The sequence below is a fragment of a genome, unplaced genomic scaffold (genome assembly GCF_019419815.1).
Source record: "Pyrus x bretschneideri cultivar Hongxiangsu unplaced genomic scaffold, Pyrus_bretschneideri_v1 Contig6, whole genome shotgun sequence".
Lineage (NCBI taxonomy): Eukaryota > Viridiplantae > Streptophyta > Magnoliopsida > Rosales > Rosaceae > Pyrus > Pyrus x bretschneideri.
This window is the reverse complement of record NW_025999798.1, coordinates 11,136,561-11,162,763: the sequence shown is the minus strand read 5'-3', so window position 1 is coordinate 11,162,763 and position 26,203 is coordinate 11,136,561. Positions and strand designations below refer to the sequence as shown.

The window sequence follows — 26,203 nt, the reverse complement described above, 5'->3', positions numbered from 1 at the left end:
TGAACAAATGTAACCTCAGAAATCACTACCTAGTACATTGTGATGTATACTTGTGGCACGTCTCTCAAACCACTACGCGTAGACGAGAGAATCAACGTGTCACGATATTTACTAGATTTGTTGTCAAAAAATACACTGTTTATTTTGAATTTTCTACTCTTTTACGTCTAATAAACTAAATCTGACCTCCTAATTCTGTACATATAGAGTATATTTATTAATTTATTCACCATAACAATATTGAGCCTAAGGATACAAACCTAAAAATACAACTAAAATGACACAAAAGGTGGAGATGTACACAAAGCACACAATAATGAGTATGGGTTAAATGCTCCTTAAAATGCGTCGCTTAAAGTTGAAAAAATAGTTAGGGCATTTGGAATTTAACAATGACCTGCAGCCACCATTGCTTAGTTAGACCTCTCGTGAACGCTATTTCTAGCTTGGCCTCTTAAACGTGTTTGCACTATAATACCAGTGTGGTGCCGATTTTATCCTTACTTGATTTGTTTAATTTCGTTTGGACCGTTTTTACACGTGTTTTCATCCGTGCTTCCTTTCGCTTTTCCTCTATCCTGGACTCTTCTGCTCCATCTTTTCCACATGTTCATCATCGATGGTGCTTCTTTCCGATCGTCTTTCTCCCCATTCTCAGCTTTTGCTTATTCTACAACATTGGGTGTTGTTTCTCTGCGGCTTTCCAAACTCTTTATCATCAAGGTATATAATTTTTTTTCTTTTTCCTAAAGGTAAGCCAATTTGGTATTTTGGATTATATTAGAGTTGAAATAGGTTTGATTTCAATAACTTTTGGGATTATTGAATTTGTATTCTCTGTTTGGTTTTCTGGTTATTGAGTTTGGATAGGAATTTGAATTTGATTCACAAATTTCTGATAAACCCCAACAAGAAATTTAGCATTGTGAATTAGGGTTTTTAACTTCTGTGTTTTGGGATTGTCATCCTTTGTGTTTTGGAATGGCCATGAACATTCTCCCGGAAAAGTAATGCAATCAGCAATTCACATTTAAAATTTTCATTTTCTTTGCCCTCTCTAATGCAAATATATTTTTGCTAATTCATTGGTTTTTTATTTTTTCAAATTTGCAGTATTATTTTGAGGGACGAATATGATTTGGTCAAGTTCATCAAGCTGGTGCAACAAGCAGGTCTATTTGTTAATCTCCAGATTGGCCCTTATGTTTGCACCGAATGGAACTTCGGGTAATTATTTTTGTTACGAATAGTTTGTGATTTTTTTTTTTTTTTTTTTTATGATCTTATGTAATTATGCTTATATTCATTACTCTGTTTTTTGTTCTGTTTCTGAAACAGGGGATTCCCTGTTTGGCTGAAATATGTCCCCGGAATCGCTTTTCGAAGGACAATGAACCTTTCAGGGTAGGATATTATAAATCTTCCGTTTACACCAATGCAATTTAATTTTTTTTAATAAATAATTTTGAAGCTAAATTTAATTTCTAATTATCTGTTATGATAAAGGCAGAGAAGCTGCTTCAAACTCAAGGAGGTCCTATGATTCTTTCTCAGGTTAGAAAAGTGGTCGAGTTTTTAAGTTTTTCTGTGAAATATTGTTAGAATCGCTTTTCGTTGATAGAAAAAGCTTTTAACTTAATAATCTGTTTGTTGCTAACTTTTTCCTTTTTCGTTCAATCATGTAGAAAGATGATTATAATTTAGTTGCTCCGAAGATAAAACATGGATTTGTTTATGAGATCACACATTTCTATACGGGTGAAGTAAAACATCACACAAAATTGTCTTACTAGCCGCTCATTTGTTGTTCAATAGCAGAGCACAACAATTTACAAGGAGTTATCAATTAGTTCAGCTACGACAGGGACATCTTCATGTGAAAGATCAAGCTGCTCAACCATCTCCCCAGCAATTGAAATCACAGTATCAGACTCGAGATAGAACTCAAACCTGATATACCTCACAAGCTGTGTTGACGGGATTTCTCTCCGCTCTTAACCTGAACTCATTATTCTTAGAAAAACCCTGTAACTCCAGAACTGAAGAGTTAGATGCGGGGTCTGGCAAGTTCAACAACTTGTGTAGTTGTGAAAGATCACAGCTGGACCCCGTCAAATTGTCAATTGCAAGGATTGGATCTTTCAAGAGTTCCACCGCAGACAATCGCATGGAAACTGGAACTAGACACTTCTCCGTGAACTGCTTGATTTGAGGATTGTCTACTTTACTGAGGAAAGCAGGCTTTACACCAGAGGTAACCTTTTTATAAATTTGCGCCGGATTTTTACATTCATTATAAGGGTATTCACAAGTCACCATCTCTAGCAAGCACATGCCAAAAGAATAGATGTCAACTAATTCATTGTATTCCTCGTCATAAAGCTCTGGAGCCATGAATTCAGGGGTGCCAATTATGCTATGAGCAGTAGGCTGCTGCATGACAATCGCCAATCCGAGATCTCCGATTGTCAGTTGTCCATTAAATCCATTGACAAATAGGTAGTCACGCTTCAAATCTCTATGAATAATTGGAGGATTGTGAGAATGCAGATAGTCCAGGCCTCGAAGAATCTGTCTAGCCCAATTCTTGATGGCTTTCATATCGACATTCTTATGCTTATTTCGGTACTGCCCCAAGCTTCCGGAAGTGAATAACTTTGTTATCATGTTGATGGTCATGTTCTTATCATCCACCCAAGAGTTATGGAACTGTACGATGTTTTGATGTTTCAGTGACTTCTGCAGATGAACCTCCGAATACAATCTTTCCACTTCTACTCCTTTGATATTCACTCGGCACCAAGCTACTTCGACTCCGTCGACTTCATCAAATGCCTTACATACAGTCTTGAATGTTCCCCTCCCCAACACTTAGTCATACTGCAAGTATCTCCCAGTCGGATCTTTCTCGACAACGGCAGCATCTTCCAAACCGCTATAGGAATCCATAACCTTAAATCTCCGCAAAGGAACAATCTTTTCTTTCGTTCCTTGGAGAAAAGACAAAAACGTATCTCAAAAACGCTATCGATCAAAGCTTCTTGTTCTCAACCCCAACTGGAATCAGATTAAGACGGTGCATGCTCAAAAAATGCCTTGCAAGCCACGGTGTAGGAATCAAACGCTGATCGAAGACGAAAACTGCATCCCATAAACCACATGTCCCCGATTCTGTACCAGAATTTTGGCGGTTTGCGGCGGAGCTCCCCGTTGTTAAAACTATCCGAGACTTAGCCATGGCGCTATCTGCATCCCCAAAATCAAATGCTGAACCACGAAAGTCACAAAAATTTCTAGCCGGGAGGGAAACTACTTGATTCAAAAACCTAAGAATGCCCTAAAAACCAGAGACTGAATGACGGAGAGAGCGAGAGAGATTAGAGATGAAAACCTAGCGATTGGAATTGGGAGAGAGACCTGTTAATCAATTATGTAGGGTAGGGGGAGACGTTATATATTGTAGTTTGATTAGGGTTTCTGGGAATTTCAATTTTTTTAGGACTTCTACTTCTAGTGGTACTTGTACACCAAACTAATGGAGTTTGATTACGGTTTTTGGGAATTCTGATTTTCGAGGACCTCTGTTACTGTGTACTTGGAAACAATTATTATTAATTTTAGGAATACTAAATTTTGTAAACTAAAAGGTAATAGTTGTTGATGATTAGATTATTACTTAAATGTTAATTATCATACTTATTTTTTTTATTGGTGACACATAATTTAGTTCACATATATAGTTTATAAATTTAGTCTCATCAGCATTACCCTTATTATAAATGATCTAGATTAAAGAATTTAGCAATTCTCATTTTCACTTATTTATAAAAAAAAAAAAAAGAAAAAAGAGTTTACTGCTAATTTCCCCCTTGAACTTTTTGCTTAGCTTGCGATTTCCTTCCTCAACTTTTTAATTGGAAAATTAAGGGCTTAAAACTAATTTTTTTGGCTGATTTCCCTATACCGTTAGTTTTTCATAGATTTCATCCAAATTAACGTTAACTCTTATTACATGCACACCATATGACACTCTTTTGAGGACAAAAGTGTCACTTCACTAGACCTTCAGATACAAAAGCTATAGAATCACACATATTTGCACAAGTCGACATTTTAGAAATCTAGGGTTTTCAATTACTTTAAAGAATGAAGCGACCGAAGTACATTCACATGTTGTGCACATACTTTTATTTAACAGAAACTTGGATGAAATGAATGAAAAACTAATAATAGGGGTGTAATCGGCAAAAAAAATTAGTTTGAGTACTTAGTTTTTCAATTAAAAAGTTTAGTAGGAAAATCGAAAGTTCAGTAATGCTATGGAAATCATCCATTTAAATTGTACCTTGTAAATCATATGACGTGGTTGTTGATGAATGAATTATTACTTAAATATTGATTAACGTGCTTATTTTCTATTGTTGACACATCACATGGTTTGACAAATTTGGTTTACCTAATATTAGTCAGAAAAGAAATGCTAGCATTTTTTTTTATATAGATTTTCTTCTTTTTCATTTCTTATCCTCCAATGTTTCATAACGATCCAAATCATCTATTTTTTAGATCATTCTTTAAAGATATTTTTACAAAAATTAACTAAATCCATAATCACGTTTGTTAGTTAAACAATGAAATTATGATATTGCTAATAAAATGGTTAGATGATTTCTATTTTTATATAATGCTGACAGAGCATATCATTAATGATGAATCCGAATCCTCTGTGACAATCCTGGAAGTCCATGAATCGTGTTCGTTCATCGTATATCGTGCGGTCAAAAATCATTTTAAATTTTTTTTTTATTTAAAATTGAACACAAACAGTACTTGACAAAAACTGATCGCACGATGTACAATGAATGAACACGATTTATGAACCCCGGATCCTCATAAAGAGGATCTAGAGGATACTGTTGGATTAACAATGGCCGTGAAAATATTTTTTTATTATTAAATAACAGTGCAGGAATTTTAAAATTATAAAGGACTTATAAGGTGAAAGTTCGTAACATCCCCTTTTCAAATGCTTTATGCTTCAAGTTCATATATGTTAACACATGTAATAGGACCCAAAAGTTAAACTAGCTAGTCGTCGTATAAAATGGTAAATACCTTCAAAAACGCATACACGCATACTGCAATATAGAATTAAACTTGGTGCTAATTAATATTAATTGTGTACTTGTGCATATGGCTAAACTACATTGAAAATACTAGAAAAGTAAAAACCTTAAAAAATTAAGGGGAGCAGAATTAATTCTTTGACTTGTTCATTGTGCTGTGTTTGGGGAGCCACGTCCCTCAGATCACCATACATGGACTAGACAACAGATAAATTGCCCACAAAGCTCTCCAAAACTATCAGACAAATGCAAATGATGAGAGGGTAGTCATGGCCCATGATGAACAAGCAAAGCAATATAACCATCCAATCCAACCTTTTTCTTTTTGGCGAAAACGAATCAAAAGCTTCGTTGTCTAGTGCAATTGTGTCTGTTATTACATATGTCCTCTAGTTGAAACCTAGAAACTAGTGCAATTGTGTTTGTTATTGCATGTGAGGGTTTACTCCTATAAATAGTCATGTTCCAACAGGGGACCGATAATCGCCACTTACTACTCATAATTCTCTTTGTTCTAGTTTTTCTTAAACTATTCGCTGACTTAGCCATCAAAGGCCCTTTGGCAGACGCCCTCCTTATTTCTCGGGTATTCGTCAATTAGACTAACAGTGAGTCTTATTTTGTCAGTGGAGTTTTGTCAATTCAACCTTGAACAAAATTTACATTTACAATAATACCAATAAACTATTTTTTTTAAATTAAAGAGTATTTTAGACTAACTCATCCATATAGTTTTGGTTGAATTAAATTTTTCTTTTTGTTTAAGCTCAAGTATATTGACGAACTAAAAAAATCAAACAACAAACCAACCCTGTGTGCGACGTTATAGTGTGTGCGGGGTGCCACGTCTCTTATACGTACCGTGCACCTGGGATATATGGACAAGATCAAACACACAAAGCTGTCCTAGCTATCAAACAAGTGCAATTATGCAAAGTGACCAAGAGAGTGGGCCACCAAGTACTCATCTTACATTTTTCTTGCGGATGAAACTAAATGAAGCATACAGATCCGTTCTCTAGTGCAATTGTGTCTGCTATTGCTATACAGTGTCCCCTAGCTGGAAGGAGTCGTGGTCCTGTGAGACATCATTCCCTTGCTCAAAATATCATAAAAATTTGAAGACCCGACAAAATAATGTGACCCCAGGATGGTCACTACTGGCTAGATGGTAATGTTGTATGTTCTGCAGCCATGCATCTACGTCGGCCTCTCGTTCCTTCAAGAGAAGTATACTTCTTTTTATTCTCTTCTCTAGTCATATAATTACAGCTACATAATGCATGTTTCAAGTAAGTTTTTTTTTTTTTTTCCTAACAGACGTGGTCAGGTGTCATTGGGAAAGTAAAACAGTGATGAGGTGCCAAACTATAAACCGCATAGAGAGCTTCCCCCACTACGGCACCATTACCTTATAAAAAGCAACTAAGGTGCTCAAACCTTGATATCAAGAAGTAAGAACAAATTACGTCTCCAAAAGCTTAGAGTTTGATCTTTTTGTTAGTGTTTAACCAAGAACCAAAATACATATTTATACAATGGCTGCATCAGCAACTTTCATGCATTCAACATTCCTAGCTAATTCCTTGGCTTATGGAGCGGGAAAGAACAAATCAGTTAGAGTGAATCACCTTGTTGCACCAACTGTGCACATCTACCCTCAAATAAGGATATGTTCAATGGCCAAGGTAATTATTCTATTCTTCTGTCTTCTTCGTTATTTGGCTTATATATGTGCATCTTAAGTACATATATTTATAAAATAATGATACTAATTACGTACCATATCTGATTTATTTTTCATTTGTAGGATGGTCAGAAGAAACAACCATCTATAGTTACAAATGCATCAAAAAATCCACCACCACCACTTCCTACACCTTCTTCTCCCAGCAAGGTATTGTTTTGCTTAAGTGTCTAGTGTTACTTGAATTGATCCGTTATTTATTTGTTGTATTGTCTTAACTATTAAAAGTTTAATAAATATTACCTTACTCATGCTAATTATGCATTTGTACATTTAAAACTTTAAAATCAAGATAATATGGGACTTTGTCAAAGGAACTACAAGTTTGTATGTCGGTATTGATATAAGTCCAATCCAATTTATTCGAGAGCAATACACGAATATTCATCCAAAGATTAAATTTAGCTACCCCAATGTATATATGTACTGCTAAGGAGTTCCATAACAATATGTCGTTACTGTGGCATTCACACATGGATAATATGTGACACGTATCTCATAGCAGGTTAGCACAAAGTTTTCAGACTTGTTTGCATTCAGTGGGCCAGTGCCGGAGAGGATCAACGGCAGACTTGCAATGGTTGGGTTTGTTTCAGCTCTAGCAGTGGAACTATCCAAGGGGCAGGATGTGTTCGCTCAGATATCCAATGGTGGAGTCTCATTGTTCCTTGGAACTAGTATTTTGATAACAGTGGCATCATTGATTCCTCTATTTAATGGACTCAGCGTGGAATCAGAATCAGATGGGATCATGACCCCAGATGCTGAGCTCATAAATGGAAGGTTGGCCATGTTAGGTCTCATAGCCTTGGCCTTCACCGAGTATGTGAAGGGCGGAACCCTAGTTTAGGTCTTGATCATTATGTTAGGATGCTTTCTGGCTTAATACCTTATAATTTCTCGCATGTATTTAGTGTTCACAGATGTTTATAAGAATAATGTTACGTTTTGGTACCCCATAATCTAAACATACTTTTAATTTCAGCAAGCATAAATATTATGAGCTATTTAGATGGGGAAGTTCTATCTTGTAATCGAAAAAAAAAAAAAAAACAGCACCATCATTCAAAGAATACGTACATGCAATAACTTGGTAATAGACAGTATTGAGGTGATGGTGCTACTAAAATGGCGTCACGGATACAAGACAAATTTTATCCTATCTTTTGTTAACAATGAGGAATCAAGAAATCAACAAATACAGAGAGAGAAAGCTTCAAAACAATTATCTAAAATACTTCACTTTTCTATTTCTTTCTTCTTACTTTGATAAATACATCCTTATGGTATTTATAGCTTATACCATCCTTTACATTTGTAACTAACACTCTACCTCAACTAATCATCATATGACACTTGTCATTACACTAACCATTCTGTTGTACACTAAACACATGTTACAACCTATCATTCCCCCTCAATCCCATGCTTGGAACAACCAAGCATGAGATTGGAACAAAAATAGTTAAACTGAGAAGAACACAAGCCTTTGGTTAAGATGTCTACATACTGATCAGCAGAAGCAACAAACTGTAGGTGAATGGTGCCTTGTTGAACTCTTTCACGAACAAAATGACAATCAATTTCAATGTGCTTAGCTTTAGAATGAAGAACTGGATTAGTGGCAAGAGCCATAATTGAGATGTTATCACAATGTAGGGAGGGAGCATCAGAACAGGACACATGTAAATCCTGAAGAAGCTGTTGTATCCAAACTACTTCAGCAGTTGTAGTGGCCATGGCTCTGTACTCAGGCTATGTAGAAGATCGACTAACAGTATGCTACTTTTTAGAACTCCAAGAGATGGGATTAGACCCCAGAAAAATCACAAAGCCAGTGGTAGACCTCCTATCATTGGGGTCACTAGCCCAATCAACATCAGTATAGCCCAATCAGTATCATTGGGGAAGTTCTATCTTGTAATCGAAAAAAAAAAAAAAAAAAAAAAAAAACACCATCATTCAAAGAATACGTACATGCAATAACTTGGTAATAGACAGTATTGAGCTGATGGTGCTACTAAAATGGCGTCTCAGATACAAGACAAATTTTATCCTATCTTTAAGTATGCCTAGAGTAGAGAGAAAAATTACCTCCACATGCGCCACGAAATTACCTTCATAGTAGGCAAAAGAAACACTTTTTTTTGGAACAAGAAAATCTTCATTACTAACCGTAAACGCAGATGTATGTACAAGGCCAAACATGTTCTGCTATCCAACTCTTCTTTGCACTCTGCATTTCTTCTTCCCTTAATTTTGAGAAATTCTGCTACCAATAGCATCAAGCTCCCTCTTTAGCTCACCCATCTTTGTTCGTTAGAGACGACTCCGATGAAGGTTTTCATCCAGGTACAAGCTTCACAATCAAGTTATCAATTAACTCAGCTACGACAGAGACATTCAGTCATTTGTAGGTGGGCTAAGGAATTCCCACATGTAGCATTGTTGTTTTTAATAATTATGATATTATTTCTTATTTTGCCTCAACATTAGTTGACTTAAGATTTGTTCATTATCTCTGCAGCACACAGGCGACCTTAATAATGTAATGAGAGAGTACAATATCAACTGTACGGTAAATGATACTCTTTTTCTTTTCTTTTTTTTTTCTTTTTTTTTTTTTTTTTGACCATCTAATATATTTAGTGTAATTTTACCATAAGTTTAACCTTTGTTTTTAAAATATAATTCATTAATTTTGGTAATCAGCATACTTAAACTTAAATGTGATATATCCGTTTAGTATTTTTTTGTACAGTGATAATACTCAAGTATATTTTACATCATATATCTTTTGAAGAACATGAAACTATGAAGAAAAAAAAACCCTAATTAATCTGATTATGGGGGTTTTGTTTTATATCAAAATATTGCGGCAGAAACCACACTTTGAAGAGTTCATGCTGCACAGAAAGATGAAGAAATGCCACCCGTTGAGTCCATCATTACTCCACTGGAGACAGAGCTTAAGCTTGCTGCAGGAGGTCTGTTGTGTAATATGAGCCCTTTAATTTTGTTTTAAGACAGATAGGGTTGAAAAAACTTTATGTAGTATTTTTGTATCAGTTTTGAGTGTCTATTTTGGCTTCCATAATTGGTCTGTAAATGTGAGATATAGAGTATTCAACATGTATTTGGTTTCTATAGCGTTAACGGATTTATCGACTCATTTATTTACATGAATTAATAATTATAATGAGTTAAATTGTTGTATACCTTATGGATGTATTGCTTTCTTAGGTAACCAAGTTGCAGGATGACAACAGAACACTTGACCGACTTACTAAATCCAAGGTGGCTGCTCTGCTCGAGGCCGAGAGAACTGATCAGATTGCTAGGGCAAAAGCATCCTTGGTTGACGATCTGCATGTAAACCTTCCATTTCCATATGAAGTTTGCATTTTTGTTATTTCTGGAATTTGAGTTTTATTCTTTCTCATTTCTATCACATAGATTACGATTTCACATATGTATTATTAATGGTAATTATATGATAGAAGAATTGGGATTAGTTGTTGATTTATGGGGATTAGAAAATATAAGCGAGTGTGTGACTGAGTGAGGTCGTTGTCATCAAGGACCTAAGAACATGGAAAAAACGAAAGTGATGGAACTAGAAAGAAGAATACCAAATGAGGCACTGATTTGTTGAGATATTTCTTTTTGCTTGGAAAAAAATTGAGATATTGTGGATTATTACTAACATATATAAAACTATAAGCTTTTTAGATTGGGAAACAAAACCTACAAATTCAAATCAGACAAAAAATAAATATAAATTTTAACAGACTTAAAGATCAAACTCCAAAAGGGTATTAAAAACAAGGTTTATTTGATCCATTGAGTGTGAAAGTTTTGAGCCTTGAAGAAGCAGGGGAGGAGAGTTGTTAACCAAACAGCATTATCCATGTATTAGGATGTTGACGGTAGGCAGGAAAAATCCTTTTTTTACACCATATCCAGAGGAGTTGATTACACTACTGTATTCTATAACTAGCTTTGAGAAACAACTTTAAGCTTTAGATGATGTGTTCTCATAACCTCCTGCTCTGTAAACGATTTGTGTAGGTTTTGGAAGTGGTGCTGCTAAACCTCGTATACCCCACAATCAAGTTGTTTACACCTGAACACATGATAAAATTTATGGATCCGCCATGTATGGATACGTATGTATCTGCTAATAGTGTTCAGATTTTCACTTAAGTATTTTTATTAATTTGTGGACCAATTTTAGTTGCTAATCATTGTTGTAAAGGTTAATTAGTCCAATTACTTGAGATGGGTGTGTTAAATTGTGGTTACAGTTTTAAACCCGCAGCAGAGCGCGGACATCTGTGCTAGTATAAGCTATTTAGAAGGAGAAGTCCTATCTTGTAATCGAGAAAAAACAGCACCATCACCCAAAGAATACATACATGCAATAACTTCGTAATAGATAGTATTGAGGTGATAGTGCCACTAAAATGGCGTCTCGGTTACAAGACAAATTTTCTCCACAGGTGCCTCGAAATTACCTCCATAGTAGGTACAAACATATAAAGGATGGGGATCTAAGGATACGGAAGAAATATGTTTTTTGGAACCAGAAAATATTCATTGTTAGTTTTGTCATTTGGGAAACAGTTCAGGGGGAGGATGTATCATCAATGGAGTATCTGCTTGATAATCATGCTCATGGTGGTCGTGCTCCTGCTCCTGCTCCTTGTCATTGTAATACTTAAAAGACGGACGAGCGTAGACTATAATTTGAAAAGGTGGGGAATTCAATAAATAGGGACAGAAAATTTGAAACCATGAAATTGCAGCGGTCAGATTAACTGTATCATGTCCTCGGTACGGCATTACTACAAAAGGAGACAAAACTTGGTGAGAAGTAGAGTTCAGTTAATAGGTAGTATAGATTACATTGGAGATTTGGATTTTGGAATACGTTTTCGTATAAGAGGTACTAGTGTTGCAAACATATAAACAGAAAAAGAATGACAAGAATACATCTTTGCTACTATTTCACGTATCTACACATCCTCCGGAGAGCCTCAGCGTCTCTTGCAGCATCGTTCTGTATCACATCTACGGATCAACAAAGACTGCTTGCTTCGCCGACTCTCCATTAACACGATCGCTGGATTCCACTTCATAATCACTCTGTTTCTGCACAACACCAAATACTTGTTACTACAACGATAATCGAACACACCGATGGAGAGAATGGCAAGAGGGTGAGTCAGCTAAAGGCAGGAAAACAAATCCATCTCGATGTTGAAAATTTCCCCTTCTGGCAATATATGCAAATCATATTCCATGCACACAAAATATAAGCATATGAGGAGGCCTGCAGGTATGTACATACTTCGGAAGGAGGATCAACTGTAAACAAATTTATGGATCGAGGGTTGAAACCGAGCGTGCTGAAAACACATGAAAGAAAACAGATGTCAGTTAAAGAGACGACCCAAAGACAACACCTTATAGGAACTGTATTCAACCCGCACGGGATGCAAAATGGATAACAAGATTCATAATTTAATCGATGAATATCTAACATGTTCAATATTTACACGGAAAGTTCTGCACTGTGAAAATTTGACAAATATACAACCTATTTCAAGTAAGGACAGCCTATTTCAAGTAAGGACAGAAGGGGAAAAATGAGCACGTTGTTGCTTTTTAATTTATCCTCTATAAGGAGAGAAAATAGTTTACCAGCGAGATAGAACTAGCTGCCACAGGTACGGAATAAAGAACTCCTCCGGATGACTCTCTTGTTCGTATGTGAACCGCAACTGAGTGAACATCTGAGAAAAGATTTTTAGGACATTTTAAACAATCTCCAGGTAGCAACCGTGCACTTAGGCCACGTTATTCAACAATCAAAATTTCTTTTTTCATTTCTTTTCCTTTTTTACCTTCATCCCTTCACCCCGCCATGATCTGCAATTAATTATTATGACTTGGAGTACTTTCTCTACTGACCATTCACCATCCGTATTCTGGGCATCCATGCGGCTATTGAAAAAATCTAACACCTACAAAGCCAAACAAAAAGTACAATTCAAATGCACTAAGAAAACATGGACCAAGTAATCACCAAAACTTGCCTATTAATTTAAAAACAGGATAAGCTACAAGTTCTGTAACATACAGTGTAGATGTTTTCAAGCAGCTCGCTGAAGCGTGGATGATTCCTGAAAGGCTGAAAAACCTCCTGCCTGTGCATTATTGCATATACAACCTGTCCATTGCATACAGTGAGGAATATGGAAAACGGAAAAAATTATAAAGTGATAGCATTAATCATTTTGTGTGAACAATATAACACTATCACAGACAGACCCCTGCTAGTGTACATGAGAGTACCTCAGGATTTCGTGGCAGGGCATAAGTCAAAATTGCATTTAATATTTCAAGAACTAGTCTCAAGAAGTCGGTATATATATGCATCTCTGTTGACTGCAATAGGAAAAATTCTAGCTCAGTCGACAAAAGAATGGGAAAGGGTGTCAATGATAAGTTAAGGAGTGTTGTCATTACTGTATCATCTGCAAGGCCATTTCCTTCAAATGAGTTGCCTTTGGCTAATCGCATCTGATTATCTCGCACTTCTGCTAATTTGTTATACCTAAATCAAATATTACACAGAGAAATATTTTAAAAACTTTTAACAAAAAAAATCATGCCAGAAGTGCATTAAAGAATAACTTTGTAAACTACAAAACAAGTAGAAATGAAAAATATAAAGCTCATGGAGAACACCATAGACATAAAAGGTCATACTTTCGAGAGAGCATATCGAAAAGGCTGACCAATCTCTGGGATGAGTATGCACTCAAACGGTGGACATGAGGTGCCATGTTTGCCAAAGTTGCCAGACAAGTTGTATGGAGATAAACATCCTATTACAATGTAACAAACCAAACATGTTAGGAAAGTTACAAAATCTTCAAAGAAATGATGCCCATGATCATACCACCCTAAAACTATTGTCATGACTTTGTTAAAGTATTTAAAAGCTTAATCTCGAGGTCTTACATCCAACTGACATAAATATCAAGTCATATAAGCAATCTGACAATAACACTTGCAAGAAAATTCATGAAAATTCACTGTGAAAATGGAAAGATGGATACCCGCAACTTCGATAGGTTATACTGCACTGTCCGTATCAGCGTAATGACCATTAACGAACCAAGAGATGTTTGATGGAGGAGACGTTCTTTATACCAGGGAACACTAGGAAGTATCTGTTCACATGATAAATACATTAACAGGAGGCCTAATGAATAAAAGTCTAGTGCTGGCTACCAAAGGTGATCCTTACCAATTTGTGAATGCTGGCATTAAAAGAAGAATCCTGACTAAGTATGAGAAGAATAATAAGCAACATGTAGATTTGATTAGATGTCCTCTTTGGAGCATTGTATAAAGCTTCCAGTATAGGCATCAACTGTCCATTTCAAAAACATATTAGCATCAAGTTTCATATCAATGTAGAAGCAAACTTGATGACTCAAGGCATTTTCAAACAGAAATGACTAGTCCAAATAGCATGAATCAAAATTGGTAAATCACAACCTATGAAATATCTCCAAAGTCTAACACTCAAGGACATAAGTCGAAAAACAATATCATCTTAATAACTTTTTTTCATGACAAGATAAGCTTCTGTTCCATACCAGTGTATCCAAATCAGTTCGCACCAAGACATACTCCAGAAAGCCAGCATTCCCTTGCAACAAAGAGTAAAGCAAAAGAGCAGCAGCCTCATCAGCCAAGTACCTGCAGAAACACAACAAAATTGTTAGGTGATACTCAAAAAACAAAAGGGGGAAACAAACTTGGAGCAAGGTTGAAATAAGGAATAGAGATTAAATCTGTTTGAATTAAGAGTGAGAGATTTTTTTCCCCTACCACAATAAATAAAACTAACAAAATATTTGTCCTCTCCCACACCACTACGATCTTTTTAAACCCTAATTTGGTGTCTGCTGTATCACACTCAATTGTCAACAATCTTATTATCTACATAATAATGCAGATAAAGAATTAGCCTATACTTGATAAAATAGTAAATCAAATTTAAAAATAAAAAGTACACAAGAAAAGAGAGCGACTCACATCCCAAGAGCATCGAACAGAGACGCAAAAGGTAACCTCAAAACTGGACCAACATGTACATTACCCTCAGTATCTGCACGATCAACTGCAAGCAAGGAACATATCTACTCAAGTTATGTGAATATGCCTTCGAAATAAGATTACGTAAAGAGACAAACAAGAAAGCATTTTACATTCAACATCTGTTGCATGTTCTAAGGCCTTGCAGTAAGGGTTGTCAGAAAAATGTGTACTCCCTTTCAAAAGGGAATCTGAAGCAGTTGTATCATTACTTTTATCTGTAATTGGTTCAATGCCCTCAACGCATTTACGATAATGAATGAGAATAAGTAGCACGTGGAGACTGCAGTCTGCCAACAGACTTCTTGAGCCTTCACCACTAGAACTGACAAGAAAGTTGAATGGCAATAACATGAAATTTGCTGCAAATCAAAAAATTGACGTCAACAGAAAGAAATTTAAGATTCAACATTTCCCAACCGGTAAACAATCTTTATATAAGTAAACAGTAAGTTTTAATAATGCATCAGGGATACCGCCATACCAGCTGCAGAACCAACTCTTTGTAAAACACCAGGCTGACTTCCTTCAGAATATACAGAATAAGATGCACTATTTAGGGATATGGAAGGTCCTGAAATGTAACTGAGGAGCAGTCTACGGACAACCACGAGAACCAAAGAACTTTCCTGAGCATTGAAGAAGTGGTGTAAGATAATTGAAACAACAGGAAATTTGGATGAAACATAACGCAAGAGTTTCATCAAGTAACCTGAGACATTGCTGCATCGATGAATGGGTTCACATCTTCCGGTCCTGGAGATGGCCCGGAAAGAAGCTGAGTTGACATCACAACCAGCATGAAGTTAAGCAGCTCCAAATGAAGGAGGTATGTATCAGGACTTGTGACAAAGATGATATATAATCAGAAAAAAATACAACATAATCTCAATCATAAGGAACAAGTGGGTGCTTGAAGATGTACCTTACATCTATTGACCCAATAAAGCTAAGCACACTATGCATAACAAATTCCTGAGTGTTTAAATCTGCAAAATTGATATACAAAAATAACTATAGATTTATGTTGTGGTCAAATATATCTTATTTTAAAATCAAATGAAGCGTAACCCAGGTAATAAAGATAACTAAACAAAAAAAAAAAAAAAAGTAACATAAACATCATTTAACTTGGAAAGATGGTAGAGTAGAAAAGATAACCAAACCAAATAAAAGATGAAACATAAACTTAATTGGACCAGGAAAGAAGGTAGAGAAGGAAGGCAAAAACTTCTTCAAAAGCTCATTGAAATCCTCCACAATCCAGCTTCTCTAACCACCACCACCACCACCTGCGCTCACCTCTCTTCTCTCTCTGAAGGAAGGCAAAAACTACTTCAAAAACCTCTCTCTCTCTCTCTCTCTCTCTCTCTTAATTGGACTCGGAAAGACAGTAGAGAAGGAAGGAAAAAACTTCTTCAAAAGCTCATTGAAATCCTCCACAATCCAGCTTCTCTAACCACCACCACCACCCACGCTTGCCTCTCTTCTCTCTCTGAAGGAAGGCAAAAACTTCTCTCTCCTAAACCCTCTCTCTCTCTCTCTCTCTCTCTCTCTCTCTCTAGGTTCTAGTTGATTCGCAAGACCATAGGCTATCATCAGAATAGGAACGAGAGTAAAACAACCCTTTCACCTACCAAGTCTCGTGACACAACAAATTAATTTATGATGCAATTTAAGCTGAACATTCTGATTTCGTGAAGATTTCATAAGAAAATCATAAAAAGGGCCTTGATAGAAACTCATTCTTGGATTGATATTAATTATAGCCAACAGAATACCAAGTGAAGTACCTTTTGTAATATCAGTTGGCATTGGTTCACTTTCTTCAAGGGATAAATGCAACTCTTCAATCTTCTCATCCTTCGCATTTTCAATGAAGTACTTTAGAAAGACGGATGAGATGTACACTGCATTTACAGCCTTCATATAAACAATAGAAGGCGCACCAGAAGAGGTTGAAATCGATTCTTGCAAACACCGTGCCATGTGGATCAAAATCTTTGCAAGATGCCTGGTACGATAGTTGTTTTGTGCTGCAAATGAGGGAAAATGAGATATGGAAACGTAGAAAAATTATAATGTATATATGAAATATTTAACATTAAAACAAAGAGCCGAGATAAGCACATGCATATAAGCTAACAGATGGTCAACTGGAAATGCGTTTAAAATGGATTCTCATGCACATTTCTAGAACTTACAGGAATTATGGGTGCATGTTTGGTACGAACAGAGTCATCAATCTCAAGATTCAAGAAGCCATGACCAAATAATATCAAAACTTTACATAACCCTTTTGGAAAAGAGGGAAGCACAGCAACAAAATCATTCAATACCTAGCAGCAAATCACAATTTTTAAGATTTTGTGGAAACCTTAAACGGTCACGGCTGAGGTCGTGTGATATATTTGCAAATTTGCAATTATTGACAGGATTTGAATTCTACAAAATCTCGTGTTCCCACAAATGGGTTATGGGTTTGGATTCACTAGAGTTCATTCTTTGGGCTGGGTTATTTAGAAAATACTTGAGAAAGTCATCTGAAAAAGTGTCTAAGTCACTGCTCAACTTATTAACCTACATCTAATATTTCAACAAGCTTAGCCCATAACTGTTTTAAGTTCCATGTACATATTTAACTTTCAAAATGATCTAATTTGATGACATAGGTGCTTTGACATTCTGACGAGAAAACATTCAGGTAGTGAGCAGCATTGTGGCTGATCTAAAATAAATACTAATAATTTAATCTACCCCAATATTTCTATATACACTCGTGCAGAAGTTTGGGCAATTCTCTACTTCACTTACTAATGGATAGAAGGAGTGATTGGTTGTATTGCTAAATGCAATTGAACTGTGGCTAGATATTCCTTTGCTCAAAACTTTATAGCCCTTATCAGTATCTACTATGGAATAGTGAAACAGATAGAAAGATTAAATGACTTGAAAATCAGGCTCCCAGAAAGAAAAAGAAAATAAATAAAATGAACAATACCTTGTTTTTTACAACAGTCCTCCAGAATTCAATATATCAAAAGACCATTGGTGATGGAGGAGCATTCAATAAATTAGATTTTTTTCTACTTTCTTATGTGTGAGGCACATTAACCTTGGAGTGATTCCAAGTTACCTTCGGTGTGATGCCAGATTTTTTTTTAATTCTCTATTGGAGGGATCCCAATACACCTTCGATGTGATGCCAAAGGCGAAAGTGACTCAAGTGAGTCCGGATCTTCTTCTATATTCCTATCTATTTCTACTGTCCTACATCAATTGGGCTGCTCCCAGTAACCCACAGATAGTGTTTTCAACAGTCTAAGGACCAGTTGAACAGAAAGCCTCTTGGAGAAAGATCCTATGGCCTTGGTGTAACACAAGCTCAGAATAAAGCAGTTAGGTAAGTGTAGGGAGTCTTTAAAGGCCGAATCTCGAATCGAAAGGTATTTGTACACAAACGTATTCATTGTATAAAAAATAAAAATTTCCACACAGCAAACAAGTTTTTCTCCACTGATTTCTGCCCCAAGATAGTTGCTTTTTTAAGTAATTATTGTTCTCTGTATAGTGGATTAAGTAATTCTGGGTCCATTGGAGGACAATTAACTGTCTTTAACAACGGTTTACACTAACAATGAAAATCTGTTAACCTAAGTTGATCCTAATCCTTATTAGAACATTATTAATCAATATCCAAAACTACAAACCGACGTAGTCATGCTTCGATTTCATCAGAAATAATGCCAATGCCGCAGATTACTGAACCCTAATTGCACTTTTGGCGCACAATTGATCAAAGAGAGCATTTTGTTATATAAAAACCACGAGAGAGAGAGAGAGAGATTGACGAACCGAGAGTTTGGCAAGCTTGATGAACGCGGTCAGGCTGCCAGTGTAGATTGAGAGGGAGTTGGAGGAGTTTGTTCCAGAAATCGGAAGATAACGGAAACGACTCGTCGCCGATGAAGGTGCTAATCAGGTACTCCACCGTGTCAAGTGGGCGCGAGGCGGAGCTGGTGCTGCTGCCCCATCGCGGCGTAGAAGGCACGGCTCCCATTACAACAAATGCAGAAGAGTCGTTTCGAATGCGCCGAGTGAAGTAATTGAACCGACAACGACTAAGATCAGAGGGCCGGCGAGAAGATCTCGGAGGTGCAATTGGCGGAGGTCGTCGAAGGGGATGGCATTACAGAGAGGGTTTGGGGTTTGGGGGTTTGGATCTTCAGAGGAGATTGAAATCGATATATGAGGCGTTTGATGCGGTGGAGACGACGAAGGAGGAAAGGGGTGCTTGTAAAGGAAGGTGCTGCTGTGCCTGTGCCGGTGCCTGTCTATGACTTTGGAGCAATTTTCGGTTTTCGAAAAACGACGTCCTAATTTCATTTATTTTCTTTTTTTCAATCCTAATTTCATTTTTCATTGAATTCCCTTTTCTACCCTCCATGATCAAAATTTAATTTACAAATTTTTACGCCCAAAATATTTGTTACCCCGTAGATTATTTTCTTGTCAAAAAATACCATTTACGTTTTAGCCTTATCTTTCCAACATATTTAGTTTTGACATGGCCACGATTTTGTTAAGCAAATATCAACAAAAAAATAGCCAAAAAACTTACGATATCAAACTTTATTATGCAAGGTAAGAAAATTAAAATCTCATGACTAATTTTAAAAAAAAAAAAAAGACTCCTAACTTGAAAATTGTAAAAGAATATTAGCCCAAGAAAAAAATATGCCGTGCATATAGATGACCCACGTAGACGTAGGTATGAATAAGCTTTCATCTTGGTTTTCCTCTGGCATTGATACTATCTCATTATTTCCTTAAAGATAACGAGGACATAAACAAATTGAGACACATATTACTCTCCTTTTACTTAAATCTCTCTAGAAAAGACAAGTTCTCTCAGTTTTTTATTCATAAGAAATTGATTTTTTTTTTCTTTTTGGAGAGGAATTAGTTCGAATTGATCATTCAGTATTGTCTTGTTTTATTTTTCAAATAGACCTTCGCAGAAAATTCGAATAAGTCCGAATTGAGAGACATATTGTCTTGTTTTATTTTTCAAATAGGTTTTTGGAGAAAATTCGAGCAGTCAAAAGTAATGGCACTTTAGTCATTCTACATATATAGCTTGGAAGGAAGACTTTTGACACCAAAATTGCTAATTCCATGTTTGAGGGTTTTAGGCAATATTTTGTTCAAAAACCATGACTTCAATTGGCAGGAAAATTCTCTCTTTACCAAAATTAAAATTTTAAGTCTGTCTCTGTCAATCATCATTCAGCAGTAGTGTACAATTCTCATATAAATTAATAGTTTTGTTTTTTTCTTTGTCAAAATTAATTAATAGTTTTTTTATTAAGATTAAACTTTGATAGGGTGCACAACGTGGCACCAAATAAATGTGCACCATGGGAAACCATGACCTTTGAGTTGGGTGATCCAAGACTAAATCATATTTGACTTAATCAATAATCATTCATACTTTCTTAACTTAAGCTTCATGGGTTTGATGGTAATTGTAACTTAGTTTCTACATGTATCACATTTACGAATTACAATTTTCTACAAGGATTGTATATATAGAGCTAGAGTATACATGCGAATCTCACCTTAAGGGATAACATAATTATTAGGATTTTTATCACAAATAATCTCTGAAATTGATCAGACTCATCATTTTGGTCCCTTACTTTCAAAATCAATCAGTGTCGTTCCTGACATTTACTACCCCACATCAATTGGGTCTTTCCGTTAAGATTTCATCAATTATTCTATTAGTTTGTATGAGGAACCCACAAATCTAATGAAATGGTAACACGTGGATTACACAAAATAAGGGCTTTTATCGCAAATGGTCCCTGACATTAATCCAACTCCTCATTTTGGTCCCTGAGTTTCAAAAATCAATACATTTGGTCCTTAACCTTCACTATCGCACATCAATTTAGTCCTTCCATTAAAATTTCATCGATATTTTTCATTTGTGTTGATGTGGTCCCACTAATCCAATTATATGGCTCTAGATGGATGAACTATAAGAAACTTTTTTTTTTTTTTTACGAGTGAATCAATGGATGAGTATTTTGTGCTGACATTTTTCTCGCATTCCACAACCCCAATTAGAAAATAAAAAAAATCAATCTAAATTGGATAAAATTGAATCCAAATTCAATTCAAACTTGATAGGATTGTAACCAACTAGAGAGAATCAGGAGTAGTTTAGGAAGCCAAGTAGTTTAATGGTGTTATGGTGCCTTCCCTTTGTTTTTTAGCATACCCTGATGAAGACGATGATGACTTTTTTTTCTTTTAGTTTTGGTTTTAATTTCTTATTTTACTTTTAGTTTTAAATCTTAAAAAAAAAGTTTCTTATAGTTAATCCACATGGCGCTATATGATTGGATTAGTGAGGCAAAAAATATTGACGAAACTTTAATGGGAGGATTAAATTGATGTGCGGTATTGAAAGTCAGGGACCAAATTCATTGATTTTTGAAACTTAGGGACTAAAATGAGGAGTTGGATCAATTTTAGGGACCATTTACGATAAAAACCCTTATTTTGTGTAATTCACGTGTCATCATTTCATTGGATTTGTGAGTCCCACATACAAACTAACAGAATGGTCGACAGAATCCTAATGGAATAACCAAATTGATGTGCGGTAGTGAATACTAGGGACGACATTGATTGAATTTGAAAGTGAGGGACCAAAATGATTAGTTTGATCAATTTTAAGGACCATTTATGATAAAAACCCTAATTATTATTGATAAGATTGTTGTAACACATTTAGGTTGTCAAAGATTAGAAGTCTTTGAATGTGTTGATCAAATCGTCACGTGATATCACTAATTCACTTGTTACAATATCATTAGACCACCTAATTGATATTCTATGAACCTAAGACACAAAATTAATGAAGCACAAGTATGATAATTATAGTTTGAGTGCATTTATGACATCAAGGGACAGTCACATTGAAAAATAACTCATTAAAAAAGTGTTTATCAGCTAACTCTAATCGCGAATGTAGACAACACCATAACCATATAAAAGTGTAGCAAAAAACTATTTCACTTGTTAACTAACACTTCAAAGACGGATTCGACATGCCACTAATGGGTCATTTATTGTCAACAACTTAACTAGTAAGTTAGAAGTTTGATCACAAAAGACGTAAGTGTCATTCAATAATATTACATTCTTCAACATAAATGGGGTAATTATATTGATGGGTTGGACTTGTCTTGATGGTTATTGAGGAATGGTTTTATACCAATCATAATAGAGAAGTGTTGGAAAATGTTGATGAAAGGGTAGGGATTGAGAGAGCCAAACCAGTGGGTAGGATGATGACATAGTGGGCAACCTAGGGTTTTCATTGAATGGGATTAAGATCAAGTTGGGGTGTCCGTCGGTGGCTAAGGACGAGCTTTCTAAGTTGATGTCATGATAGGGCCTTGTTTAGGAAGAGTCTAGAAGACTTTGTTATATCATTGATGGACACTGCCGTTGGATTTCATTTGAATTTGAAGCTGCCAACGTCCTCTCACGACCCACCACCAACGAAAACGAAATCTCAACCCTAAACAAATAAACAAAAGAAAAAGTTGGCTAATTTGCTTAATTAGTATTTTGGATTGTTTTGTTTAGTGCTTTTGGAAAGCGTTTCAATAATATCTTTATTCAAGTTGCTTCTGCTTTTGGTTTTTGATGGATCCATATTATCTTTAAACTTTTTTTCTTTTCAAAATAGTACAAAAATACAAACGAAATCTAAATGTCACAAAATTATTGCAATTTGACACGCGTGAATAAACTTAATTAATTAATTTTTAAAATTTTGATAAGTTGTTCTTGTGTAGTATGTGTGACTATGATTTGCAAGCAAAATATAAATATTTTATATGTAAGACTCCAAAAATTATTATAAAATTCAAATGCACCAAACACTAAAATTGCTTCTTTTTCTTTCTTATTTTCAGTAGTTATATAGCATATGGTATTGCCAAAGTTTTGTTTCATACCCTAACTTTTTCCAGAGACTCTTCACATCAAAGTAGGTGAGAACCACATTTTACAGAAGAATACTGCAAACTCAGCTTATTTTGTTTTTTTTTTTTTTTTCAGGCAACTTACTTTGTAACACTAAAAGAATGTTACAATTAAGAATTATTTAGAGTATGACAATTGAAAAAAATGATGAGTTTAATTTCCAAGTGAAACCTTTGTAAATAAGAGGTCTTAGGTTCGATTCTTGACAAACACGAATTCGAATCAATTATAAGGTTTAATTCACTCTCCCACCCTCTCAGTACTATAGATTATATGCGAATGTATCCAAACTTATCAATGTCGGAGTGTTTTTTTTCTAATTGTTATTTCTTCAGTACAACAGTTTTTCCCTCAAAAGTCTTTCGAAACCCTTATCCGTCAATTCAAAGTAGATATAGCCCAACATCCATTGGAATTTAGTAGATGCATAACAAGACTACAAGTACTGTAAGTGAAAATTCCCCTACTTGTAGAGCTAACAATTTTCAATGCTACTCACCAAATATTAGTTTTGTTTGTTAGGTTGGAAGGTTGACGCAAAAATTGAAAATTCCAAATGGCCAAAAAAGTTGGGGATACTCCAAACTCTGATAGTCTGATTTCAAACTATTTGACTGATTCTTCATAACTAACAGTCTCTAGAAACTAGAACATCCCTCCATACAATCTCAAAGGTTTTTATTTATTTTTGAAAGGATCATGACATTCCCATGTCTGAGATCATCCAAGTTCAAGACCATTCACATGCACAACACTGCCACCCTCTAGGTCTCTGGGATGTGCCCCCCCATTCACATTAAGTGGCATGTATAAAGACTTACGGACCTCCACGGCCTGTTCTGTTTGATCGTCCTCAAATTTCATGTGCTCCGGTGGCATGTATAGAGTCTCTCCGGTGGCAGAGGATGATTAGGGACCGCATTAGAAGACACATAGCTTACTGGGTCTTGATCAAGATTCAGTTTTTGTGTATAATGCAGTCCCTGATCATCCTCTACCTGTATATTTTTGTTTACGTTATATTATATTCAGTTGTCAACTTGTTATGAACATCTTCACTAATATATGAGTGGAAAAATAAGATGGATGAGTGAGAATAACACTGCCTTTTGCTTTCTGATACATAAAATGTCCCGTGTGGAAAAAGGTTTTCGATCGCATGCAAAATAATGGCGTAGAGACCCCAAGTAGGAAATGTGGTAAATTCGTCACTTGTGAATTATGTATCCAAATTCCAAAGGCCATGCAGCAAAGGAAAAGATATGCATGTTGGGCCTTGGGCCTCAACTGCTTTTTAATTGTTAGCCCAATAACTAAACACATTTTACGTGGTTTCTAAAGAGTTGTAATTTTTACACACCCTTAACTACTTTTTTCATATCTCTTCCTATTTTTTAATACTTAATTGGTATTCGACTGTTTAATCTTCCATACATACCCTTCCTACTTTTTAATGGTAATTAATGAAAAATTAAATAGAGAGGGGTATATATGGAAGATTAAATAGTAGGATACTAATTAAGTATTAAAAAATATGGAGAGGTGTGAGAAAAGTAGTTAAGGGTGTGTGAAAAGTAGTTACAGGTGTGTGAAAATCACAACCCTTTCTAAATTGAGTTTTTGTCACAAAGTTCTTTTAAATTGATCTAATTCCTCGTTATAGTATCTGAAGTTACTAATCTATCAATGTTGTTCTTGAACCTTAATGTCACAAATCAATTTAATTATTCGGATAGAAGTAGATTGAGATGTACACAATGCGTGGACCCACATGTCCAGTTAAGGGAGGTCATGTGAATTAAAAATAATAAAAAATCAATAACCAAAGGAAATTTGAAAATAATAACAATAAAAAAACTGAAAATTACACCATTCCTCCTGCAAAACCCACATGCCCATTCCTCGACTGCCTAACTTGCCGCCGCAACATTAACTACCATCACACCTCTCTCTCTCTCGTTCCTGACCGCCCTCGTCAGCGGCCATACCGAAAACCCCTCCCGCCTTGCCACTCTAACAAAACCCAGCTACCCATCAAAACCAAAACATCAATAACCACACACCCAGCTACCTTTCTCTCTTATCTCCCCCTTCCACCTCTCTCTGCCTCCTCTTTCTTTTTCTTTCTTTCTCCACTTTGTTGCAAGGGCTTGTAGCATTCATCTTCCCTTGCACCCGATGTCTTGAGTTTGATTTTCATTTTCTTTGATATCGCGAGGATCAAAAACAGAAAGAAAAATAAAATATTGAGACTAGTTTCACGTCGAACAGGTTTACCATAATCAAGGCGAAGAAATATTCAAACTTGTCGCTTCTTTAAATGGATGTATTGAATTGGAAATTTGAGAAATTTTAATAGATTTATAGAACCATGGATTTTTATAGAGTTTAATTGATTTGTAGAAATTTCATATAAAATTTTAATTCAATTCTCTCGAAATCTCATGGGAAGAGGTGAGATTTGTGGATGCTTAAAATACATTACAAAATCTCTCCAACTCCCTCTAATTCCTCAACTTTCTCAAATTCTTTAAAATTAGTTTCTAATTGAATACACCTAGAATGTTATAAATTTCTTTAAAATCCTAATTGAATACATCCGGATTTCTAAAGATTTTAATAAACTATCTTAAAATTCTAATTGAATACACCATGAATTTCAGATAATTACTTAAAATCTTGATTGAATACCCCTAGATTCATTAGAAGAATTAAAATATCTCAAAATCCCAATTGAATACACCCCCTCTTAATATTGGAAAGACTAATATCAAGTAATTAGTATAATGTGAAACGTTTATTAGGGTTGAAAGCAGATTTTAGGTAAAATGCAAGGATCGAAAGCAGACTTTCGTTATAAATGTAGCTCTCGGAAACTCATTTTCATATCACTAATCAAACTAGCATGGAGTTTTTAGGTAGAGATACGAGTGAGTTTTTTACTTTCCGCCCTATCTATGTTTCCAAACTCTTATCGTTGTGCAGTTACTAGAACACAACCATGTAATGTTACTATCGACGTGATGGTGTTACGAACTCAAGAAAAGTCACTCCTCTTGCGATAATGCCAGCTACACTCCTC

At 35.5% G+C, this 26,203-nt stretch overlaps 3 protein-coding genes and 1 pseudogene across 8 annotated transcripts; 2 read left to right on the top strand and 2 right to left on the bottom strand.

Annotated features, from left to right (window-relative positions):
• Nucleotides 1-401: 401 nt before the first annotated feature.
• LOC103935874 (probable beta-galactosidase 2) lies at nucleotides 402-2,293 on the top strand. 4 transcript variants are annotated; one of them, XM_018644671.2, is made up of 5 exons: nucleotides 402-723; nucleotides 1,114-1,227; nucleotides 1,339-1,404; nucleotides 1,511-1,554; nucleotides 1,686-2,293. In XM_018644671.2, the coding sequence occupies exons 1-5, from the start codon at nucleotides 620-622 to the stop codon at nucleotides 1,691-1,693; spliced, it is 336 nt and encodes a 111-aa protein (XP_018500187.2). In that variant the 5' UTR covers nucleotides 402-619; the 3' UTR covers nucleotides 1,694-2,293. The 4 variants fall into 4 exon arrangements, with proteins under 4 accessions (XP_018500187.2, XP_048427944.1, XP_048427943.1 ...); XM_048571987.1 differs by having other exon boundaries at nucleotides 419-723; nucleotides 1,507-1,554; XM_048571986.1 differs by having other exon boundaries at nucleotides 422-723; nucleotides 1,507-1,554; nucleotides 1,816-2,293.
• On the bottom strand, nucleotides 1,830-2,949 carry LOC103933160 (annotated as a pseudogene).
• Nucleotides 2,950-6,532: 3,583 nt separating this feature from the next.
• Nucleotides 6,533-11,310, top strand: LOC103933155 (early light-induced protein 1, chloroplastic-like). Of its 3 annotated transcripts, none has more exons than XM_048571971.1 (7): nucleotides 6,533-6,814; nucleotides 6,937-7,023; nucleotides 7,376-9,225; nucleotides 9,401-9,446; nucleotides 9,756-9,860; nucleotides 10,117-10,245; nucleotides 10,945-11,310. In XM_048571971.1, exons 1-3 carry the CDS (start codon nucleotides 6,665-6,667, stop codon nucleotides 7,721-7,723), a joined length of 585 nt encoding a protein of 194 aa, XP_048427928.1. In that variant the 5' UTR covers nucleotides 6,533-6,664; the 3' UTR covers nucleotides 7,724-9,225; nucleotides 9,401-9,446; nucleotides 9,756-9,860; nucleotides 10,117-10,245; nucleotides 10,945-11,310. The 3 variants fall into 3 exon arrangements, with proteins under 3 accessions (XP_048427928.1, XP_009341099.2, XP_009341095.2); XM_009342824.3 differs by having other exon boundaries at nucleotides 9,401-9,451; XM_009342820.2 differs by having other exon boundaries at nucleotides 6,540-6,814; nucleotides 7,379-9,225; nucleotides 9,401-9,451.
• Nucleotides 11,311-11,739: 429 nt separating this feature from the next.
• LOC103935871 (dymeclin) lies at nucleotides 11,740-19,409 on the bottom strand. Its single transcript, XM_009345686.3, has 18 exons — nucleotides 18,907-19,409; nucleotides 16,845-17,087; nucleotides 15,977-16,040; nucleotides 15,764-15,893; nucleotides 15,536-15,680; nucleotides 15,165-15,413; nucleotides 14,992-15,076; nucleotides 14,550-14,652; nucleotides 14,195-14,320; nucleotides 14,004-14,117; nucleotides 13,651-13,769; nucleotides 13,408-13,495; nucleotides 13,234-13,326; nucleotides 13,019-13,108; nucleotides 12,783-12,902; nucleotides 12,580-12,671; nucleotides 12,227-12,284; nucleotides 11,740-12,027 (listed from the first exon to the last, which is right to left on the bottom strand). Exons 1-18 carry the CDS (start codon nucleotides 19,109-19,111, stop codon nucleotides 11,947-11,949), a joined length of 2,205 nt encoding a protein of 734 aa, XP_009343961.2. The 5' UTR covers nucleotides 19,112-19,409; the 3' UTR covers nucleotides 11,740-11,946.
• Between the last annotated feature and the right edge of the window lie 6,794 nt (nucleotides 19,410-26,203).

What these genes read in the sequence shown, in the direction of transcription:
- LOC103935874 (XM_018644671.2), top strand. Translation starts at nt 620, where the DNA reads ATGGTGCTTCTTTCCGATCGTCTTTCTCCCCATTCTCAGCTTTTGCTT. An exon ending in CCAAACTCTTTATCATCAAG is followed by an intron (nt 724 to 1,113) that starts GTATATAATTTT and finishes TCAAATTTGCAG; the next exon opens with TATTATTTTGAGGGACGAAT. An exon ending in TGCACCGAATGGAACTTCGG is followed by an intron (nt 1,228 to 1,338) that starts GTAATTATTTTT and finishes TTTCTGAAACAG; the next exon opens with GGGATTCCCTGTTTGGCTGA.
- LOC103933155 (XM_048571971.1), top strand. Translation starts at nt 6,665, where the DNA reads ATGGCTGCATCAGCAACTTTCATGCATTCAACATTCCTAGCTAATTCC. An exon ending in GGATATGTTCAATGGCCAAG is followed by an intron (nt 6,815 to 6,936) that starts GTAATTATTCTA and finishes TTTCATTTGTAG; the next exon opens with GATGGTCAGAAGAAACAACC. An exon ending in CACCTTCTTCTCCCAGCAAG is followed by an intron (nt 7,024 to 7,375) that starts GTATTGTTTTGC and finishes CGTATCTCATAG; the next exon opens with CAGGTTAGCACAAAGTTTTC.
- LOC103935871 (XM_009345686.3), bottom strand. Translation starts at nt 19,111, where the DNA reads ATGGGAGCCGTGCCTTCTACGCCGCGATGGGGCAGCAGCACCAGCTCC. An exon ending in ATGGCCTTGCAGATGATACA is followed by an intron (nt 13,327 to 13,407) that starts GTAATGACAACA and finishes TTCCTATTGCAG; the next exon opens with TCAACAGAGATGCATATATA. An exon ending in TGCTTGAAAACATCTACACT is followed by an intron (nt 12,903 to 13,018) that starts GTATGTTACAGA and finishes TTGGCTTTGTAG; the next exon opens with GTGTTAGATTTTTTCAATAG.